The 24,272-nt window shown below is 37.7% G+C and overlaps 1 protein-coding gene across 2 annotated transcripts in view; it reads right to left on the bottom strand.

The window, feature by feature from the left end:
- Positions 1 to 813: 813 nt before the first annotated feature.
- Positions 814 to 24,272, bottom strand: part of LOC131219273 (serine/threonine-protein kinase ATG1a-like) — a 63,736-nt gene continuing 40,277 nt past the window's right edge. The window contains exons 1-4 of one of the 2 annotated variants that reach the window (XR_009158086.1): positions 1,797 to 2,016; positions 1,631 to 1,702; positions 1,046 to 1,117; positions 814 to 880 (exon numbers count right to left, since the gene is read on the bottom strand). Coding sequence is in view for 1 of the 2 variants with exons in the window: in XM_058214332.1 (XP_058070315.1) it covers positions 1,095 to 1,117 (23 nt within the window). In the remaining variant the exon portion in view is untranslated. Of the gene's footprint in view, positions 881 to 1,045; positions 1,118 to 1,630; positions 1,703 to 1,796; positions 2,017 to 24,272 lie in introns of those variants that run through there. The other variant, XM_058214332.1, reaches the window with a different exon arrangement.

Below are 24,272 nucleotides of genomic sequence, written 5' to 3'. Positions count from 1 at the left end.
TGTAAGAAGCATTAATTAGATTCAACTTTTCATGTAGAAATAAGCTTTCTTACTTGTTCATAGATGCTTCTATCCTTAGTGTTGGCATTCACCAGCTATCGTTGCTTCTCATTTAAGGCATTCTAAGTGTCCGGTTCCTGTATGATGATGATATATCAACACTTGAACAACTTGGTGAGTTAGTTCAATATTAGATACATATTAGAGAAACAGGAACAGATATTGATTGTAACTTTGCAACAGAAAATGATGGTTAACATTAAGTAGATAAACCAGATGCAATTGATAACTATTATAGTTTCATTCATACAACCTAGATCACACATTGTTCCTAATATCCAAGCTCCATTCGAAATAAAATCTTTGAAACAATCAGTGTAATGACAGAAAGAATAAACAGAATTTATAATAGAAGCAAAGGAAATAAGAACTACCAAAGGATAGAGCAAAATTCCTGCATATGAATAGATAGGAACATCCATGAAAGAGAAAAACTAAGGACATAGCACTCCGGGAAAAGGAAAACAAACAAAGTGTGGAAAATTATTGTTCTTACAAGTTTCCTGCTGAGCATTGGGTTATATCAGGCCTGGTAAAATTGTTGTAAGATAAGTCCGTGCAAGACAGCATCATGCAATGCTATGTTTATGCCTTTTCAGGAGTGGAAAAAATAATAACCCAGTAGGAATCTGAAAGGCCTAAAGTAATCTCGCAAGAGAGTTTAACAAAACATTAATATGCATGGAAAAAGAAGCCATCAAATATACAGATCCTGTTGCCAGTGAAATGTAATTTGAGATTTACTGAGTAATACAAGTAACGGTTGCTACCTCGGACCCAAGAGGGTATGACCCCAGTCAGCATGTTGCTAGTAAGATACCTACATTAAAAACAATATATATCATGAGACGGATTTCTAATTTGCGACAAAAATATCACTAAAGCATTATTGAGGGTCCAAAAATTACAGAAGGATTGTCCATTTTCCTGAAGTATCTAGCAAGAGAATCAGTGAAATTTTGGTAATGAATGTCTATTTTCTTACATATAATCTAGCGCTGAGGGTCTTGAAAAGCTGCTTGGAATTTCTCCTGTCAAATTGTTAAAGGTAAGTTATCTACAAGAGAAAATTATCATTAGAAAAAAACTGGGGAAGATTCTCTCTGAAATGAATTTGTAAGTTACATGTATTCAATGCGTGTTCTCATCCATAGCAGGCCATGAGATTGAAGACTGTAGTATATTGTAAAGAACATGGAATGCACAAAAGAATTTTCCTTGTCCAGTAGCATGATGGATTAGCCAGTACACAGCAAAATAAACATAGAAATGAAAGTGAAAAGCCAAATCACCATGAATTTGTCGTCGAATCACTTCAGTTTTGCACTTCCCTTCCTAATTTAACTTCTTTCAAACCATGAAACAGTTGGCTGGACAGTGGTCGTGAATTGCATGTCAACTCATGGAGCTGAATCTTCAACTTTCATTTTATGTTTTCATCACTTAATTTAGAGTTGACCATCCAAACTTAAGAATATTGTGCATCTAACAATGCCTAGTCAGCACTCAATGGCATGGGAAAAGAAATATATAAAGGCCATGTATAAAAGATTTGTCCAAAGTAACTTACAAGGATTTCAGATTTGTCATTGTCCCAATATATTGTGGGATTATGTCAGAAATCAAGCAATTTCTTAGTACCCTGCAGTATATGAGCAAGACAGACACTTCATGAACAAAAGAAGTAACGAACAATGATATATTTATGCCATCAGGGGTATATCCATTCAACTCACAATTTCTGCATTTTGGTCATATCCCCCAATGCAGGGAAAGGCATGCTCGATCCATTCAAATCAGATATCCTCCTGAAAATCAAAATATATTGGATTCAATAAAGTAATTCATTTCATACCACTTCCAAGGCTGGGTATGAATCCAAGAAAATTCCAAGTAATAAAGCAGCAAGAAAAGAACATGGAATGTGCCCTCACAGTTCAATTAGATTCACCAAGAAAGAGATGTTGGAAGGAATAGGTCCCGTCATAGATGTGCCTTGCATATGCCTGCAGTGGTTTAGAATCACGGTTCATATAGATGTTCTCATATAGAAGCAAGAAGCAATTTACATTGAAAACATATCAAATAAAGTTCTTACAGCCTCTTGAGTCGTGTCCAGTTCCCGATGAAATCAAGGATCTTACAGAAATAATATGAATGGAGTTTAATAATTTATAATTTCTAAATGGAAAAGACAACCCCAGTGACTAGTGAAGAATTGATATACAAGTCCGTCAAGTTTCTCAAGTTGCCGAAGGTAATAGGTATTTCTCCTGTCAAGTTATTCGAACAAGCAAGGCTGCACCAGTAATATATTGGATTATGTTAGGAAAAAAGTTTTTTTTTTTTTTTTTTAAAAAAAAAACACCTATTGTTTATTATCACCATAGGCTGTATGCCAATCACTACCAACTGATCATGATCAGATGGTGGTGATAAGTGAGGCCCACACCTGCTACGCGGTGTGGACCCAGCGGGGCATTCCACTCCTTAAAATGGTCGTGGAGTCCTCTCAACACCACATATTGACCGTCAACTGATAGTGTTGAATAGCATAAACACTTCGCAATTGGTTGATCCTCAGCCATTCTGTTCACCAATGTAACCTAACAATGGCCAGCGTATATTTACACATTAATCACATTTTCTGTTTAATTAGGACATAGGAGGCAACCAGAACTAATAAATAAATAAATAACATTTAAATTTTAGAGATTCTCAATTCAGGTCACAAATCTTAGCAGCTGCTCAAATGTAATAAAGATAAGGGTGACACTATTTGCACCTGCCCTGATTGATAATGGCAACCTTCTTTCAACATTGGTGATACAACAATACAAATTTGTACTCCTGAATTACCAAAAGTAGAAAGAAAAGATGCTAATGGAAAATATCAATCAAGATGAGTAAAGATATGAATTCCCTGAAAGATAACTATGAAATGAGAATTAGGTCACTATTTGAAAAATAAAAAAATAAAAATTGCAGTGGCAAAACAGAGAATCTTACAAATGCCCATGTCTACCAAGATTTAAAATTCAAAACGTTTACAGCCTACAAGCATTCAATAACCACCGTTTCATGATGTATGGTTCACTTTCGATTTGGATTTGCCACGTTTTTTCGCTCATTTTATTTAAAAATGGCTGATTTCTTTCCAATGCTACCTTAATGGCCATGAATCAAATGGAATGATGGATGGGATTGTCCATGACAAAGAAGTTGTCTAACCGTGCCATAAAGATAAGCTCGATCAAATACATACTCAGCTAAACATGTGGCAAATCAAATCCTTTCACGTCAGGTCAGGTCAAGTCACCCAAAGTTATCCTTGGTGACTTGATCACCAGGCAATCCCATGCTCTATTTTGTCCATCCATTGTTTCATATTAGTTTAATGCATGAGCCCAGAAAATGAAATAAATTTAAATATCAGGTGGACCATATAATAGGAAACAGTGGTGTGATTGACCATTAAAAACTTCTAAGGAGGCCACAAAAGTTTTGGATGAAGTTGATATTAGTTTTTTTTCCTCCATCTGGATTTTTGTGACCATATTAACAAATTAGATAGAAAATAAACATTATGATAATCCTTATGAAGTTTTTAATGGTAGAGAAATAAACATTACAGTGTGCCTTGGGAAGTTTTTAATGGTCCAATATTAAATCACAACTATTTTTTATAGTGTGGTCCACCTTAGATTTTAATCTACTTCATTTATGAGCTCATGAGCTAAAATGACCTAGCAAAATAGATGGGCATCATGAATACATTCATCAAAGTGGGCCTCAAGGTAAGGGTTGCACCATCTTAGATGAGGCCAAGGCACATCTAATCCACTCTTCCATTTCTATCATCAACACGCGACTCAATCAAATCATGCCAAGTCTGCTCACAAGGGTGTCAACAGACAATCCACCTTCCCTCGCAACATGTCCTCCCGAGGGACTGATATACAAGAAATGTTTGCATACACCATCTTTATTTTCCTACAATTTATCATCTCAGTCTAAACATATGAGCTGTGAAAAACGTGATTCATATTTCAAAGATCACTTGGGGAGAAAATTACAACAATATACTCATTAGATAGGCTATATTGATGCAATATTTAAATGTGGCCCATCATTTATATGATCTAGAATACACGAAGGGTGCAACAGTCAGACAATAATGACGGTTGTAGAGTGAATATGGGTGCAAAAATCTTGGGTTTTATCTAGTGACTTAAAAGAGAAAACCTGGCATTATTGATGATGAGATGAAGCTTCAAATCACAGAAGGTGCCCCTGTTTACAACCAAATAGAATGTCACTAAGAAGTCTAAGATTGGTCTGTATTTTCCCAATTCCTTGTAGGATTCTATGCATGTTCAAAAAGCAAAAGACAAACAAAATTTTAGAAAATGAAAATGAAGACAACCAGCTTCCTTCAGCTGTCCGTCCATTTCAGTCATATTAAAATTTCATTGGTCTAAAATATTTCTGCAAAATGATAATAGCCTGGCAACAAATGTAACTGTATCAGCAACTTGATGAAGACCTAAATCATGCTATTTAATATACTTCATCAACAGAAAAATAAAAATAAAAAATCAGCAACTTACCTCAGTAATCAAGTAAAGGTTTTCTTCTTGCAACACATCCTCAAAATTTGAAGACACCTATCCCATGAATTAGATATACCCTTTCATGGTGAGCCATGGGCTTGAAAATGAGGCCAATCCACAACTTAGGTGAGCAACAACATAAACAATGGTTAAGAGTGGATGCACATCCATTGAAACCTTTTTTTTTTTTTTTTTTTGTACAGTGGACCCAACGAGATGTGGTTTAAACATCTAGGCCATTCATTGTTCCATGTTCATTTGATCAGTTCCATGCAATTTCACACACCCAATTCATCCAAAAAATCAGAAACATGACTTGTATGAACAACAGAAGCTCCTTCCATTCAATCAGTTTCATGGAATTCCATGAGCTCACCAAATACAATAACAGAATAACCATAATGATCTGAAGCAACCTGCATAAGATACCGAGAAATTAAAGTTTAAAAGAAAATGCAGATTGGTAAAAATATAAATATACTAATGAAAACATGTGCACTTAGAAAACAACACAGGTTATAACAAAACCTCAATTATGAGATGGCTTCTTCTGTTTGAGTCACCAAAAGAGAGGGGGAAATTGATTTCCTTTTAACAGTTACATAGAAAACTACACTCATAACCAACTCTAGATGGAAATTTATTTCCTTTTAACAGTTAGAGAATTGAAAGATTAGACCAAGACCAATCTAATGAAACCTTAAAAAATGCATCCTCCATAAAGTCCAGTTTCAAAGTGAAGAAAAAAGACTCTAATAGCCACATATCCTCTCTTTTATATAGGATTTGCAGTTTTATTCCACAAAGCAACAATGTTAAATATAACAATATGAAGGCCATTTCTTACTGTTCCACTTTACTACCATTTTCACACCCAGCTCCAGCCATGGCTATTTTAACTGCTGCTGCATCAACATCCGCCTTTCATATTGTGCACGAGATGGCAAACCTCGTATAAAAAAAATGCCAATTACCGAAAATCCAAAAACACAATGTAATACACTATTACATATAAATCTAAAATTGAAACCAGATTTTAAATCAAAATAAAACAACAACATTACTTGTACTCTGAGTTATAACAGAACATTCCCCATTGCATTCAACAAAAAATCAGATATGAATCCCCAAAAAATCCCCAAATCTGTTAATTAGGGATTTTCAGATATGAATCCCCAAAAAATCAAAAAATCAGGGATTTTTGATTCTGAATCCTCAAATCCAAATCCCATACAGGCAAATTAGGGATTTCGAATCCCGAATCTAGAATTAGGGATTTCCGTCAACCGTGAGAACGGTCAGAGAGAGAGAGAGAGAGAGAGAGAGAGAGAGAGAGATACCCGATCACGGTCCACCGATCCACCGAGAGAGACAGAGAGAGAGAGGATGCACGAGAGAGAGAGTACCGAGAGAGACAGAGAGAGCGACAGAGAGACAGAGAGAGAGAGGGCGCGGTTGAGAGAGGGACCGAGAGAGAGAGAGAGAGAGAGAGAGAGGGCGCGCGAGACAGGAGACAGAGAGAGTGAGAGACCGAGAGAGGGCGCTGCAGACAGGAGACAGACAGAGTGAGAGACCGAGAGAGGAGAGTATATCTCCCTCTCTCTACTCGCGCTGACACCAACGCTCTTGGCTGGTGGTCAGTGTTGTGTGGGCCCCACGATGTTTTATGTGTTTCATCCCTGCCGTCCATCTTTTTTTCCATATCATTTTATGGTATGAGGCAAAAAACGAGTTATATCCCAATCTCAACTGGACCACGTTATAGGAAACAGTGTTGAATGAGCGTGGACCATTAAGTTACTTTTGGGGTCCATATACAGTTTTGGATCAATCTGATATTTTTTTTCCCTTCATCTGGGCATGTATGACCTAATCAATAGATTTAATGTCAAATAAAAAGTACAATGGACCTTACGAGGGTTTTAATGGTGGATATCCAATCACTATTGTTATCATGTGGTGTGGTCCACTTGAGATTTATATCCCTCTCATTTTTGGTATCAACGCCTAATTTTTTTAATTTTTTTAATTTTAAAAATTTTATGTGAGGAAACACCAACACATCTCCCATGAATGTTGTTGCTCCACAAGGACTCTTTTATTTATTTATTTAGAAATGCTCTGGTGCCTATGAACACAATTAGTTATAGTGCTCCCATTTTTATACAGAACCTAGACGGTCCAAACCATTGATCAATACGGTTCATCAGGTCTAATCCATATTTCAAGAACTACCATGAAAATATCACACTGATTTAGTAAATTTGACCATTCGGTAAATGGAATTAAAAATGGATGGTCAAGATCATTTACGCAAAAATAGGTCCAATCAACATTTCGATTCATCCATTTGTTAGGATTATCATGGTTTGCTTATAATTGTAAAGAATCACATTTGTGCAAGTGACAATTAAAAACGCATGTAATTCCATTTTTTTTTATCATCAATTAAGCTATTTTTGAATTTACTAGAATTTATTTCTATTTTTTCTCGTGGATTCGAGGAATCTTTATGAAGAATATAGAAAAGCTCCGTGGAATTGGAATAATTATCCACTTTGAGGAAGATAGTGATCGACCTCATCACGTCCATACCTGCGTCAGTCGCTATAAAGGTTTTAATAGAGAATGGTGCCCACCATACCATAGCCATCGAGGATGGGTTTAGAACTCGAAATACATCTTAGATGATGAAATAAACTATTCATATTCTAGTCTATACTAAGAAGCATTCACTGAACTAATGATTGTCTAGGATAGAAAATTTAGAACATTGAGAACTAAAGATCAAATGGCTCATATTCGAATCCAAGCATGATAGGTTAGGATCAACAATGAAGCATTGTTACCATAGCATCTATGGCATGATTATAACAAAAACAGGAGAGATCATAGTTTAGGAAGCAAAACGGATTGAAAACCCACCCCAACAATATATGCTAATAAGGGGCACCGTGAGTTGTCAAAATCCTCACTGCAAAATGCATGCTAAGGGATGGATGACGAAATGCATCATGGGAAGTTCTTGTGACCAAAAGCTATGTGGGCCCACAGAAATGCAGTAACAAAACCACTTTGTTCATGATTTTCTCAAGCTCGTAATGGGACAGGGTTTAAAAATCAGGCAGATTCAAAACTAAGCTAGGCCACTCCGAGTGAAATACTGAGAATGGAAACGTCCACCATTGAGACTTCCTAGAACCCATTATGATATTTATACACCATCTCAACCGTTAATAAGGTTTTCATCACACGAATAAAACCATGGGCACAAATATCATCCCGATGTCCTACCAAGTTTCCAATGGTGGATGTTTCATCTCGGCTATTTTGTCTGACGTGTGGCCCACTTGAATTTTAGATCTGCCTGATTTTTGAACTCTTCTATGGGCCCATATAGCTTATTACCATTGAAGTGGATTGCATAGTGAGTAACTCACTACGAGTAAACTCTGTGAGGTCCACCATAATTTATGTATTTTATCCTCTCCATCCGTTAATTTTAACAGATAAATTTTCAGATTGAGACTAAAAATGAGGCATATCCAATGTTCATAAGAACCACACAACAAGATACAATTGAATTGAACATCTACATTTGAAAATTTCTTGGGAGCCCTAGAAGTTTTGGATCAAGCTTATATTTGTGTTTTAACTTCATCTATGTCTGTATGATCTTATGAACTAGGTTGGATGACAAATAAACATCACTGTGGGGCCTAGAAAGGTTTTTACGTGGAAATTATTATCCCCATTGTTTCCAGTGATATGATCCACTTGATCTTTTGGGCTCAACTCAAATTAGACAGAAAAACGGATAGATGACATGGATAGACCAAATACATTCAAGGCCTGTTTGGCCAAGCAGATTAAGAGGGATTAGGAGGGATGGGATGGTAAAATCCCATGATATGCCAAACGAGCCAAACAAACCCGATGAATTTGTCCCGGGATATGGCAAACCCATGGATCACCATGATGTTTTATTATAATATATTTCAAAAAAAAAAATTAAAAATACAAATTCTGAATTTTTATTTTCAAAATCTAAAAAATTTTCTCATATTTTATTTTCTTCCTCAAAAATTTCAAAATGTTGATTTTTTTTTTCCAAAAGCATCATTTTGTTTTTAAAGTTTTTCTCAAACATTGTCATATTTTTGCATTTTGCTCCATTTTTTTTTGTTCAAATCGTACCAAATTAGTGCCAATAGGTGAGAAATGCTTGATTCTTCATGTTTTTCCAACAAAATCAAGGATTTGAACGTTCGATTTCAAAATTTGAGGGCAAGTGATCCAATTTGGGAGAAATTGGTGAATTTGATTTAAACATCTGAAGTTATTTACTGTTCAATCTGAACTGATTAAATTGTCCAAAAAGAGTTGATTAAAGGTTCAATTAGTGGATCTCCCTAATAATTTAGTAATTTTATTTTTCACAGATAAATTTCAATTTGCATTTAAAAATAATATATTTTTCAAAAAGTATACTTTTTTACTCTTTTAATAAAATATCATTTTTATTATAAAATATTTCAAAAAAAATTAAAATACAAATTTAGAATTTTTATTTTAAAAATCTCAAAAAATTTCTCATATTATAATTTTTTTCCTCAAAAATTTCAAAATGTTGATTTTTTTTTTTCCAAAAGCATCATTTTGTTTTTAAAGTTTTTCTCAAACATTGTCATATTTTTGCATTTTGTACCATTTTTTTTGTTCAAATCGTACCAAATTAGTGCCAATAGGTGAGAAATGCTTGATTCTTCATATTTTTCCAACAAAATCAAGGATTTGAACGTTCGATTTCAAAATTTGAGGGCAAGTGATCCAATTTGGGAGAAATTGGTGAATTTGATTTAAACATCTGAAGTTATTTACTGTACAATCTGAACTAATTAAATTGTCCAAAAAGAGTTGATTAAAGGTTCAATTAGTGGATCTCCCTAATAATTTAGTAAATTTATTTTTCACAGATAAATTTCAATTTGCATTTAAAAATAACATTTTTTCCAAAATGTATATTTTTTTTCTCTTTTAATAAAATATCATTTTTATTATAAAATATATCAAAAAAAATTAAAATACAAATTTAGAATTTTTATTTTAAAAATCTCAAAAAATTTCTCATATTATAATTTTTTTCTCAAAAATTTCAAATTTCCTATTTTTTCTTCAAAAGCAACATTACTTTTAGCGACGAACATTTTTATCACTAAAAATATTATTAGCGACGGTTTTGATTTGTCGTTAAAAGTCAGGGCCAAAAATAAACTAACCGAAATACATAATACTTTTAGCAACGAACATTTTCGTCGCTAAAAGTAACTTTTTGTTTTTTTCCGACGAAAATATTCGTTACTCTTAAGAGGGAAAATTTTTTAAAAAGCGGAAAATTACTTTTAGCGACGCAACTTTTCGTCGCTAAAAGTCAGGGCCAACATTTTCAAACCGAAATACACAACTCTTTTAGCGATGAAAATATTCGTTGCTAAAACTTTTAGCTGGAAAATTTTTAATAAAACGGGAAAATTATTAGCGACAGTCTTGGTTCGTTGCTAAAAGTCAGGGCCAAAATTTTCAAACTGGACACTTTTAACGACGAAAGTTTTCGTTGCTAAAAGCAGACTCTTCATTTTTAGCGACGAAAATATTCGTCGCTAAAACTCTTCTATAAATTACTCCAGATTTTTTAAAGTGGAATACACAATACTTTTAGCAACAAAAGTTTTCGTCGCTAAAAGCAAATTTCTGATTTTTACCGACGAAAATATTTGTCGCTAAAACTCTTAGCTGAAATTTTTTTTAAAAAGCAGGAAATTACTTTTAGCGACGAACTGTTTCGTCGCTAAAAGTCCCATACACGATTTTTAGCTACAAAAAGTTTCGTAGCTAAAAGTAATCGTGCAAAAAATGTTTCGAGCCTATAGCGACGAATATTTTCGTCGCTAAAAGTCTCGTCCACAATTTTTAGCTACGAAAACTTTCGTCGCTAAAAGTCTTGTCTCTAAAGTTACTCTTTTAGCGACGAAAATTTATTTCGTTGCTGAAAGTCACTTTTAGCGATGAAAAAAAATTTCGTCGCTAAAAGTTTCGTCGCTAAAAACTCTCTTTCTTGTAGTGATAGATCAATCCATCTGACCGTTGATTTTATGGCAGGGCCATCCATTAGGTGATTTGACATATAAACCTTCCCATAAATGAATTGGCAAATAACTCTCCTTCCGTAATGATTTAAATGTAAGTTCATTTGTAAGAATTATTTAAAAAGTTGCATATAACCATATAGAACCATTAGATTTCACAAAACTCTTAAATCAACAATAATTACGAAAACACCACTAACTTAGATCCCTGAATTCTAGATCACATGGTTATCGCGATCTGTTTGATGTGAAATCATATACCTTGCCTATGTATTGTAAATTAACTATGCATGTCGAATTTTAGCTCTTAGATCATTGTAAAAAGTGACCCAATTGACAGATCAACGCTTTAACCATTGATTTTGGTGTCCAGCAAAGGTCATGGGTAGTTGTAGTAGGATATTTCCCTTCATCGATATCTGTATGATCTTATGAACAGGTTAAATGACAAATAAACATCATTGTAGGGCCTAGAAAGGTTTTAACAATGGAAACCATAAAACCCACTATTGCATGTGGTATGATTCACTTGATCTTAGGATATGCTTTAACTTTCGGCTCAACCCCTAACATGGGCTAACAAAACGAATGGACGGTGTAGAGTTCTCAAAAAAATAACTATGGGCCTGACAATTAGGCTCGAGTGCACACGGTACATGTGCACCGGCAGTGCACTGAACTAGAAGTCAGGTCGAACCCGGTTTAACCCAACAGAATTCAAAAAAGGTGGGAGCGTTTCTCCCACCGTTCGCAAAGAGAACGGACATCGTCCACTAGGACGAGTTGTGGCCCACCTTGATCTTCCAATGGGATGATCCAAATAGTCCATCATGTGCGGACCCCACCTTCGAACAAATCCTAGGTTGACTCACATGAAGAAAAGCTCACACTTAAGCACAAATACAGTCACAAACGGACTACGTATAGAAGTTTAACCTAAGAACGAAAACTGTTTTGAATTTGCCTAGCTGGATATATACGGTTCTGGAACGTCAGCCGTTGGATGGAGAGCATCTCAGCCATCCAATAAATGTCAGGGGGAGATCCAATCCCAACCAAGAATACCTGGAAGTTCGGGAGATCTCCACGATTCCGGAAATAGGGGATTTCTTCGCAAGACGCAAGAAATCTGCTCGCACCTTATCCTCTGTTGCGAAACATGATCGGATCCGGAAGCATGGCTCTAATCCGAGCTGTCGACCCCATGGAGATGGAGTTCCGATCACACCCACGTCGTCCAAAAGAATGGAAAATGAATGGAAACTTCAACATCCGCTGATTCCTCACGCAAGACAGCCGCAACACACGGGAAGAACGCTCGTAAATCCCCACTTCAGGATGATCGGATCGTTGATCTGGTGGGCTAATCAACCTCAGTAGACTGATCCAAAGTTGGTTGACCTACAGAGGAAGAAAGTAGAAACGCTGGCTGCACCACTCTGACCTTTTTGTGCAAACCTGGGTTGCGTAAGAAGACTCCTTTGTTTTCTTTACGTAAATGAGAGCTGTGTAAGTTGATCACAAGAAAGGTCTGGTGGCTCATGCCTCTATATATTCTCCTCTTGTCCGACAATCAGAAGAGACACAAGAAACAAAGAGAAAAGAAGAAAGGAGAGAGAGAAAGTGAGTAAATCTTTGGGCAGCAGGAAGGAGAGGAAGAAAACAGGAAAGAATTGCAACAACTTGCTGATTGTTGAGTCAATCCAGACAGAGGTAAATCCATACTTGGTACTTCCTTCCCTCTAGGTCCCTTTCTTTCTTATCCAGCTAGTCGATTCAAGATGACCAGGACTAAGTCAAAACGAGTCGACTCGACCAGAAAATTTGTGTAGACTCGAGTCTAGTCAAGATAAGGATAAAACTTCTTAAACTTATAACCATATAAACATGCTGGTAAGACACATCCTAGACTTAGACAAATTTCAATACCTAATCATAAACATATAAGGGAGACTATGCAAAGATCTAACCCTTCAGATGGTTAAAACACTAGGTCAAAACTTCAATCCGCAGTACCAATTCACACGCGAAGAAGAAACAAACATCAAAGGTGAGAGTTTTATCCTTTAAGATTACTTTGATTTAAATTGATATGAATTATCTTGCCTTTTTCATGCTTCCATATTACTGTGAATTATCCTTTCAATTGATTGATTTACCACCATCATTTACTTATCCTTTGGAAATTATGATATTATGCATGATCTTCATGAATTTATGTGAGGCAATGGATATAAGCCTTGCCCTTATCCTTATTAATTTATTGAGTTAGCCCTTGCTACTCTTCTCTTTATTAAGTTGGTCATTGTCACTCCTCTATTTATTGAGTTGGCCCTCGCCGCTCTTCTTATTATTGAGTTGGACATTGCCACTCTCCTATTTGTTGAGTTAGCCATTACTACTCTCCTCTTTGTTGAGTTACCCATTGCTACTATCCTTTTGTTAAGTTGGCCAATGCCACTTTTCTCTTTGTTGAGTTGACCATTCTCACTCTCCTCTTTATTATATTAGCCTTATGCTATTTGCCTTTAAGGCTTGAGCAGGTGTCTTGGTATTTCAAAACCCTGTGATTCAGTTTATATTCTCTATCAATGTAAGTGATGTGTTAAGAGATAGCACAAATACTTACTTGATATTTATTATGGACGTAATGTGTTATGGGTAGTGGCCCTCTTCATCTGCACGCAATTTCGTGGGTTGGTTGGCGTGGTGCACAATCGATGTAAGTAAATCGTCATGCATGTTATATCACTTTTTCAGAATTGGATATCGCAAATAGTCGTTCAATGAACACATCATGTTACGTAAATCCCCAACCATGTTGCTGTGACACCTTGGGATGTTCGCATAAATCCATGTTAACATTAGCCATGCCGGCAAATATCCGTAGTTATGGGATGCAAGTTGAGTCGAGTTTTTTATAAATCGTATTTCACATTGTGATGATCACTATATATGATGAGTCACACACACTCTTTTAGGCATGCATCTCAGGTAGGTTGTTTTCGCATACTGATACTCTTTATAGTAATAGAATATGAGACATATCAGAACCTTTATATTGCTTTTATGAATCTCTTGAATTATTGTTAATCTTAAAGGATAATCATCACTATGAGTAGGGTGTTGACCCTCTTTAACTGTACAGATGATGCAGGTGACGTACAGTTTGAAGACCTAGAAGACAATCTCCCTATGGAAGATTATGCTGAGAGAATAAGAAAGTTTTATGATTTAGTTTTATACTTCCGCTGTAAACTCGATAATGTAATAAGCTCCCATTGAGAGGGCATTTGATTATTTATAGAATTCTTTTACTCTGATGAAATAATCAGCACAGTCAATTTTATTCTCGTGAATGTTACTTTTATAAATGTATCTGGATGTGATCTAAATGAAAAAAAAAAAGTGTGATTTTTAAAGCATCCAATTTATACATTATTAACACTCGGTTTTCTGGAGCACGAGTATAAACTCCAGCCGTGAAAATTTGGGATGTTACAGATTCGGATCAATGGCATATCACCTCGCATTGCCACCTATCTTAGCCAATATCCACGATGTCTTCCATTTGTCCATGTTGAAGAAATATGTGTCGGACTCGTCTGATATCATTTAGTGGGAACAAATAGAGTTAACGGATGATGTCTCCTATGTCGAAGAGCCCGTTCATATTTTGGACTAGAATGAGCAAATCCTCCATACAAAGATGATTCCCTTAGTGGTATTATAGTCATGGTATGGTGAGGAGGAAGCCACTTAGGAACTAGAAGCAAAGACGAGGAAGAACTATCCCTACTTCTTCAATGATCCATCTCAAGTAAATTTAAAGGGTGAAATTTTTCTCTAAGAGGGGTAGGCTGTAACACCCTTACCTCCAATACTCGGGTGTTGCACTCCTCGGGTGTTACCCATCAAATTTTTACGAATATAATATTTGTTGTCTTTCATCCTCGTGTTCTAGAACTCAAAGACCTTTAGATTTATTACAAAACCCTAGCATTAAAACACCGTAGAACCTTTGGACTAACTTGAAACACCTAGTTAATCAACCTCAAAATCCTTAGAAAGAGAGAGAAAGAGGGCCCTTTTCAAGTTAATTGCATGTTCTGTCAATCCGACTAGTGGAGGTATCGGTTTGACCGACCTAAGAGAACTAGGGAACTGGAAATGCATGTTTGGTGGATCCAACCTACAGGATTATTGGTTCTTGCCAATCCACTGAAGCCATCATCGGTCTGACCGATAGAGTGCATTTAGTTGCCAAACGCTTCAACCGCGGACTACCTAACTCGACCCTTGAGACTATATAAGCTAAATGTAATGCTTCGTATTTTGTAACCCAAGTTTATTACTCGTTTGTCAAATTCTCAAGTGTTAACATTTAAAGATAGCCCATATTTCACGTAATTTTTTTCTTTAAATTAGAGTGAGCATTGCAACAAAAGAAAAACTATACGTGAAAGGAAAAGTTTGAATGTAAATCCCCAAATATACCAACAGACTGTCCAAAGGGCTTATACAAACTAATGGCTTAAGTCTCAAAAATAGAATAACTTAATAATGAAAGGAAAATTAGAATCTAATGAATCTAGAGCTGCAAGATTTTCCAACTCCTCATGCTCCACATAAGCACCAACTTGCACATTATTTATATCTCCTTCACCAACTGAATATATTTTGATAGCATCAATGGCTATCCTAGTGACGTATACCCCTCAAGATTACCAAGGAATCACAGTAATTAAGAGTAACTTTAGATAAACTTAGAAAAATATAATATTTAATCTACAATATTTAGATAAACTTAGAAAAATACAATATTCAAGCTACACTTCACTTGTAGAATACAAGAATCTGTAATATCTAAATTTCAATCCGCAACTTACAAGTACAACACAAACATCCACACATCCAAACTATAATTCAAAGTATAACCTAAGAAGATACAATCTACTCACAAATATAACACCAACCACCACAATATTCAATTGTCAATTTAATTTTGATTAGTGCATAAATGTATGAATGTAATCATCCTAGGGATGCTCATCTAGCTGAACAAATGAACGGACCTTTCAAACAGTTGGATCATTCATGCAAGAATGTGTCTTTCAAATAGTCGACCCATTCAAAATGCAACGGGGGTCATTCGAACAATACACTGGTCTTTCAAATAGTTAACAAGGCACCCGATAACGGTCATGTGCCATTTATGCATGATTAACCCAACTGTTATTAGTCTAATTTACAAATATCATATCAGAGAAGTTTAAAGGTCACTACTGGGGGTTGTCACCCATTATAGGCCGACAGCTCAGGCATAGTATCCCATACCATCATACCTGACTCATGAGACATTAGAAAATCGAATTAACCTGTACTTAAAAGGTTGTAAGTAGTGATTATAATATAATATATATATAATATTTCATTTTTATAAACCTCTACAACTAGTGGTCACTAATAATTCAACACGTGGACATTACCATCACAAGTTCATATATATTTTCAACAAAAAGAATCCTCCACACTAACACCAAGTCTGTCACACCCCAAACTCAGAATCGGGGCTCACAGAATTCCCGATCGCCGAATCCGACACCGACAGCCTCCGTAGTGCCCCATTCTCGGCTTTTGGCACACATACGCCAGATTTCGATCCTGGGATCCTACAAGGAGGATTTTCAAACGTACATTTATCTCGTAATAAACAAAACCACAAGTTTACCCAAATCACAAAGGCAACATCATCATCACATATCCACTAATATAAACAGTTGAATGCAGCGCTGAAAGGAAAATATACATATATAGAAAATCAAGCTCCAGAAGGCCGCTGCATGCTCCAAGCTCAACGCTGCTGCAACCTAACGTCACTTGCACGCATCTATCGTGCATAAGCTTATAGAAAGCTTAGAGGGTGGTGTAAGTGTGTGTGCAGGATAAGTGTCAAGTATGCAATATCAAAGCTATGCGGAAACATAGTAAATCAAATATCATATACTGAGGATGTAATGCAATATGTGGTGTAAATGAAATGACCAAGCTAGAGTGTGAAGTCAGGATGATAGTACGTAGTATCGCGGGCTGTAGGGTCTATCACAAGGGACTTCTATCCAAACCAGTCCCATACCTAAATTTGGATAGATAGATTTAATGTGGTAAACTCCTGATCTGAGGTTGGTTGCGTGCCCCAACCGAAATCATGGCCATTGCGAAGGTACACATAATAATTAGTTACGTACCACCAGCCCGAGTGGATAGTGAATGAATAAATGAATGAGTATAATACTGAGTATACAACTCCTGCTCAATAAGTCCACATATCAGTACCGTACATCTCTAGGATTATCACCGGGGTCTAGTACACCTACGTCACCTGCTGCCCTATCAAGCACACAACTGGGTAAGTGGAAGAGACCTCACTATCCACCTGCCATTATTGAGCCTGGCTCGTCAATATCAAATCCATTTATGAGCTGTCCAAACTCAGCCTAACATTGTCTACTCCCTTAGGCGGGTAAGGCCACACCTTTTCCCAACTAACCACAACACAGTGGGAGACGCAACCTACTAGTATACGACCCTCATGCACTCATATATATCCACTCGGTCTAGACGTTAGGGCGTCCTCTAGTACCAAGAGGGTTTATGGACTTTCACCTATGGGCATCTATGACACCCCATGTAGAAAAGATTTCTAGTGTCCATCTAGCCATCCACGATATGCTTATGGAGGCTACGACCCTTATGTCGCTAGGGTGTACAGTGGTTATATCATAAAATGCAAGATGTATGAGTCATACCATTCAGTCACGCATCAAATCTGCGAGTACTGTGTGCTCATGTGGGGCAACTCTTCCTATCAGGGAGTCCTATAATAATCCGCCCTATGACATATGCAATGGTTAACCACATCTCATAACAAACATACAGATGATGCATATGGGCATGTATCATGATGTTATGCTGTCACATACTCATAATCGGTCTCGGTAACCGGCACCGATAATCGGCTTCAACAATCGGCTCAATAATCGGCATTGATAATCGGCCTCGACAATTGGCCTCGTTAATCTGCCTCGATAAGAATGGGCCTAACAAGCTGCCTAAGGGAAGGTCATAATGTGGACATTTAACCATCATTGCCCATTAATGTGGACATTTAACCAACATTGCTCCTAAGGATTGGCCTACATAGAGCTAAACGTATAGTTGGTCCATGGCCTCACACAAGGGCCTAATGTACATCACAATGGGCCTCACTCAAGGGCCACGTATACATCACATCGAGCCTCACCATATGGGCCTCATATATGTAAGTGTTATGGTTCCTAGCTCCTATAATTGTCAAATTTTGTAGTGTGAAAATCTTTTTGAATCTGTGTATTGTGTAGCGCAACTACATATTCAAGACAATGCATCTTTCAAGAACAAAGATCTTTACTTCAAGAAATGCAAGTTTACATGGTCATGTTCGAATACAACATCAAGTGTGAAGTTAAGTTCAAGCTTTTTCAGGTTTCAAATACAAGTTTTAATATATTTCAAGTTGAAGCCTCAAAAGGTCTTAAGTTCAAGCTTCGTCATGTGTAAAGATCTCAAGCTTCGTGAACTTTAAAGATCAACTTTCAACTGAAGGAAAAGAAGTTACAATGTTCATACATTAAGTATAAGGTATGAATGACCTTAGATTGACCATAAGGTAGGTCATTTTGAATACATAATTTAAATTGGATTATTTTATAAGTGAATAGACTGTTTCTCGACTAGTCTTAGACTTTGTTCGACTAGTCGTAGCACTGCCTCAACCAGTCCTATAATTCCTCGACCGGTCCTAAGGTTGTTACTGATTTTCAGGAATTTTTATTAAATCCTCGACCAGTGCTGGAGAATACTTAATCGGTCGTATGAATAGTGCTCGACTTGTACTCGACTAGTCCTGCAATCTTGACTCAAAGTCCAACAACTAAATTGGGTTCCACACGACCAGTAGTGGACAGGACTCGACCGGTCGTGGAGGTCACTCGACCGGTCGTGTAGGTCCTACGACCAGTCGTGGAACGACTTTTGTCATGCCCCAGACTCAGTAATCGAACTCACAAGGAACTCGATGGCCGGTTCTGGCCACAACAGCCTCCGTAGTACCCCGTTCTCGGCACCTAAGGTAGGTTTCGATCCTTGGATCCTACAAGGAGGATTTTCATAACAATATAATCATTTCCAATATAAGCATACTCAAGATCATAGCAAGTATATCTGAGAATAACAAAGTACACATCATAAAATCTACTAAGAATTTAAACTTTTACAAGCTTTCATAAGGTCTAAAAGGTCATACATAAGATAATAGAAAAGGAGAGAAAAGTCAGTAACACTAGAGTCCTTAAGCTCAACTATAATCCAAGTTCTGCCTCTACGACACTCGCCTAGGATCATTTGCACCCATCAATCGTGCATAAGCTTATAGAAGCTTAGAGGTTGGTGAAAGTGTGTGACAATGGTACACAGAAGAATAGGAGGTACAGGAAGGGAAACATGCTTAATGACAATATTACTAGTCTTACCAAGGCTCACTATGAATACAATGCAATGAGTACTGGGTGCCACACCAAGGCAATGCATGAAGAGGCTTATACAGGCGGTGTGAATGTGATGCAAAGTAATGCCAGTGCTCATAACCAATTCACATATCAAGTACATTTCCAAATATAAGGAAATCACCGGGGTCCTTTACACTATTGGATGACTACCGCTCTACAGACCCCGCATAGTCAAATGAGCGTAAGAGACCACACTACCCGCCTGTGGACAGCTAATCACCAGTAAGGCCTGACGGTAGCGGACCCATTTCACGATCTGGTCAGACTCAGCCTAGTAATGCCCTCTTACATCAAGCGAGTAAGGCCACACCCCTATCCAACTGACTACATGACAGTGGGAGTCATGGCCTAACGGTATAAGGCCCTCGTGCGCTCATATATTCCACTAGGTCACGACGTTGGAGTAGATCCTTGGTACCATGAAAGTTTTGAAAATTTCACCCATGGGCATCCTGTGCACCCGGTATGCTCAAGTATCATTTCTGGTGTCCACACATCCAACCATCCACGAGTATCCCTGTGGAGGCGAGACCCTAATAAAGTAAGGGCGGTATCATCATGAAATGTGATGCCAATGCATGAGTCACACATATAGATCATGCACCAGCTTCAGGTACTCAATGTACACAAGGGGAGAAACTCCATCCCTCTATGACTACCACACAATGCAAACAATATACACAGATGATACATATGAGTTACAATGATGTAAGTGCGCTACCTGTAGAATATAAAATATTCCTCCTTCCCAAGGAGGGACAAGGTCTAGGTACAAAGAGAAATACTTCAAGGAGAAGGGAATCTTCTAATGAAGGCCCAGTACTTTGGGATGGCCCACAAGCTAAGAGATTCATAATCCTAAGGAAGAAATGGTCATAATTAACGGCCCAAGGTGGACCTTCAACCACCCAAAGGAGCCCTATGGGCCTACCTTAGGGCCACCAAGGAGGACATCCAACCTCAATTGGGTCCCAAAGGTAGCCCGCTACGCATAAAGCAAGGTCCAAGGCCCAAGCAATCCACAGCCCAATGGGCTATACACAAAGCCCAACTCATAGGTAATATGGTAGGCCCTAAAGTAAGATTTGGGCCCAACCATAAAGGTCATAAACCCACATATTGTGATGGGCCTCATGGGCAGCCCAGTAGTTCAACCATGTGGGCAATTTCACATTTAATACTAGTGAGTTAGGCCTCACTTCTTAGCCCAAGTACAGGGTTAATTTTGGTGGGCAGTCAATGGCCCAACTACTTGCATATTATAGCTCATAAACCCATCACAATAGGTAGAAGACTATAGGCCCAAAAGTAAATGGGCCTATCTAGAAAGTTTCAGTCCAAAAGGCCTAAAGAACTAGCAACTAACCACATATAATGATCCAATAAAACCCAACTTGGGTGGGCCTCAGATAAGCACTAAGTAAGCCCAAAATACTGAAAGAAAAAGGCAAGATAGCTGATTAAATGAACCTTAAATCTGGTCAGCCATACTGCCCCAAACAAACATTTATGGGCAGCGTCATTAGGCCCATCGCCGAATTTCCAGCCCACCTGCTTCCTGGGTTTGTTGGAGTTCAGCAAATAAATTAATTTATAGTATTTATTTTCTGATGACCCACACACATCACTGTGGGTCCCACCAGATGAGAGGGGGATGCACAACACATATTATAAGTGGGTCATGCTGCTGGAAAACAGGCCCACCAACAGCCCAAGGTAGGGGCATCCCATGGTGGGTAGTCCTATAGACCTGGGTATTTGGCCCAAAACTGACCCAAATTTGCAGGCCGCACCACGGTCAGTACAGGGGCCCAATGGCCCTAAAAATTTTCAATATGGTCTTTATATGGGTGGGACATACGTTTACAAAATTTCATGATTTTTGGACGGTCATAAGTATTTTAATTAATTTAAATAAAACAAACTATCCAGACAATCTGGTTAATCTGGACGTCTCAACGTGGTGGGTCGGTCCAGCCCTTTCCACGTGTGCATAGGATTCCATTGAACCTAAAATTTGGTAGGTAGGTCCTAACATGGGTAAAACATTTCTCTACAAAATTTCATGATTTTTGGATACTCATAAGTATTTTATTTAAATTCTGAATTACAATCTGTCCAGAAATTCTGCTAAGTGCAGAATTCTGGATAGATCACGGTTAAGCACCCAATGGGGTGGGCCCTGGATGTCCAAAAATTGGAGAAATTAAATTTAAACCTTATCTCATATATGTAGTATAAGTTGGAGTCCACCAAAGTGACCCACCTGATCAGAAACTATTTTATAATTTTACATTTCCAAATTATAATCTTGCTGGAATTACAGTAGAAAACTCAGCAAGTACCCATATTGGCTTACCCTTTTGGGGACCGAAATGAGGTCAATTGGGGATGGAATTTGGCATGCTTATAGGTGGGATACCCGTATTCAAAAATTATATTTCACTTGGTGTACAATTTCCCATTAAAAGCCCCAAATCTTGGCCTCAAGTTGGCCCAAAAATCTGTCCAGATAAATTTGGACAGCAGCATGTAATTGAAAGTATTAAATTATAAACATTGTTTGCCATGGGATTTAACCCCAGGAATTTGTGTGGTGGACCACCCCGGTGGGCCTCACAAATGTACAGATCTTCCCCATCATCAAATACCCCTTGCATGTGTCCCATTTAGGTAGATTTTGGGGCCACATGTCTAAGGATGGACCGCTATGGGCCTCCAAGCTCCATGGTTGGTCTGAATTTTTGTTGGCCTACAAGGTGGGCCACACATGCAAGATTAGAATTCTATCATAAAGGAAAAATAAAGAATCGACCACAGGAGGAGGGGCTTTGCCACATTGAGGTCGTCCCCTTCATCTATCATACCATACATTCCTTTTATTCATATGTTACAACAAAGATCCACCACATGCATGTCCTAGATTCAAAATCAATGGTTGGGATATCATCCCAACCATGATTCTAAGGTCTAGATGACCTATCATGCCATAGAATCCATATAATCCTCCATGATGGGGCCCATAGAGGGAAAACCCCATGCATGGGCATGCATGCATCAAATAGGCCATTTGGCCATAATTATGTAGGATCTCCACCATTGATTGGTGGGTCCTACACTTTTCATATAAAAAAAAGAGATCTAAGAAAATGAAAATAGAAATCCTAAATCCTAGGAGTACACTTACCTTAGATTGCTCCAAACTTGGACCTCCTAGCTCCAAGTGCACCAAGGGATCCCTATCAATGGGTGAGATTGGATTTAGATGATTAGATTTAGAGGATTAGAGGGGAAATGGTGCTGGAATGGAGGGAAGATGGGCTGGAATAATGGAGGGAATTTGCTAGGGAAGAAGAGAAGAGAGAGAAATAAGAGGGAAAGAGAGAGAAACCTCTTTTAAGCTAAGTAATCATTTCTCTCATGCCTTAGTAAGAGAAGAATGATGATTGCAATAGGGAGATACAACCAGAGTCATAGGGTTACTAGGTTTTCTAGGCTTGTGGGTAGTGATTAGAGATAGGTGGTTGTAACGCCCCGTGTTTTCAGGACCTGAGTATATAACTCGTTTCTCAAAAACCCGAGTGTTAGCCTATAAAATCCAGTGTAAATTTGAACCGTTTATCATTAATCAGAGTTAACAGCAACGAAGCTAGATTAAACCTTGCATTGTATGAAAACAATCTGATCGGCACCAATTTCCAAATGTAATGCCCATACAGGACTAATACAATTCCAAATACAAAGTTCATTAGATAGGAACAAAAATGCATCATTTAATGATGGAGCTCTATATAGATCACAAGGACCTCGTCTAGCTCCCCAGCTACCCGATCTGCTCTAGCACCCTGTGAACAGCATCGGCTCGCTCTACACCTGCATTAACTGTTACGGTTTGATAGCGTCAATGGCTATTATAGTGAAGAGAACCCTCTAAGATTGCACACCCATCATTCATAATCCAATACAAATCGTAAGTCATGAGGATAAATATATTAAACAGGGCAATTCATAATTATGATCATATATTGAAAAATTAAGCTAATCAATATAATCTCATCACAAGCAAAATACAATAGAAATCGCAATGCGAGGGAATATGTCCGGATAATCAAATAATCAACTTTACAAACTTCATAAAATAGTTAGAAAATCAAGCTTTAAACCTCTACTTCACCCAGAAATCAAATCGTATGTGAACACTGCAAGATGGCTAGAAAATCACTAAGCGAACACCCGCTCCACCTGAAAATCATAGTATGACTGAACACCGTAAGACGAAGAGAGAACAACATACCGACGTCTACTTCACTCGAAAATCATATCGTATGTGAACACCGCAAGATGGCTAGGAAATCGCTAAGCGAACACCCGCTCCATCCGAAAATCATGGTACGACCGAATACCGCAAGATGAAGAGATAAGCAACACACAAACTCTAGACCACCCGAAAATCAAATCGTACATGAACACCGCAAAATGGCTAGAAAATAGCTAAGCAAACACTTGCTCCACCTGAAAATCATGGTATGACTGAACATTGCAAGATGGCTAGAAAACCAACATATAAACTCTATACCACCTGAAAATCGTATCGTATGTGACACCGCAAGATGGCTAGAAAATCGCCAAGCGAACACCCGCTCCACCCGGAAATCACAATACGACTAAACATTGCAAGATGACTAGGAAACAACAAGATATGCGAATATAACCATCAAGCCACAAAAGGGGCACCAATGACCCATCAAAGCCACGAAGGGCAAATAGACGATCCAAGCCACGTGGGGCAAACATGAACCGCAAGATGGAGCCCACAACAAATCTCACTCTATCCATTAAATGATCAC

This window comes from Magnolia sinica, chromosome 11 (genome assembly GCF_029962835.1).
Source record: "Magnolia sinica isolate HGM2019 chromosome 11, MsV1, whole genome shotgun sequence".
Taxonomy (NCBI): Eukaryota; Viridiplantae; Streptophyta; class Magnoliopsida; order Magnoliales; family Magnoliaceae; genus Magnolia; species Magnolia sinica.
The sequence above is the reverse complement of the archived record's forward strand: the minus strand, read 5'-3'. Positions and strand labels throughout refer to the sequence as shown.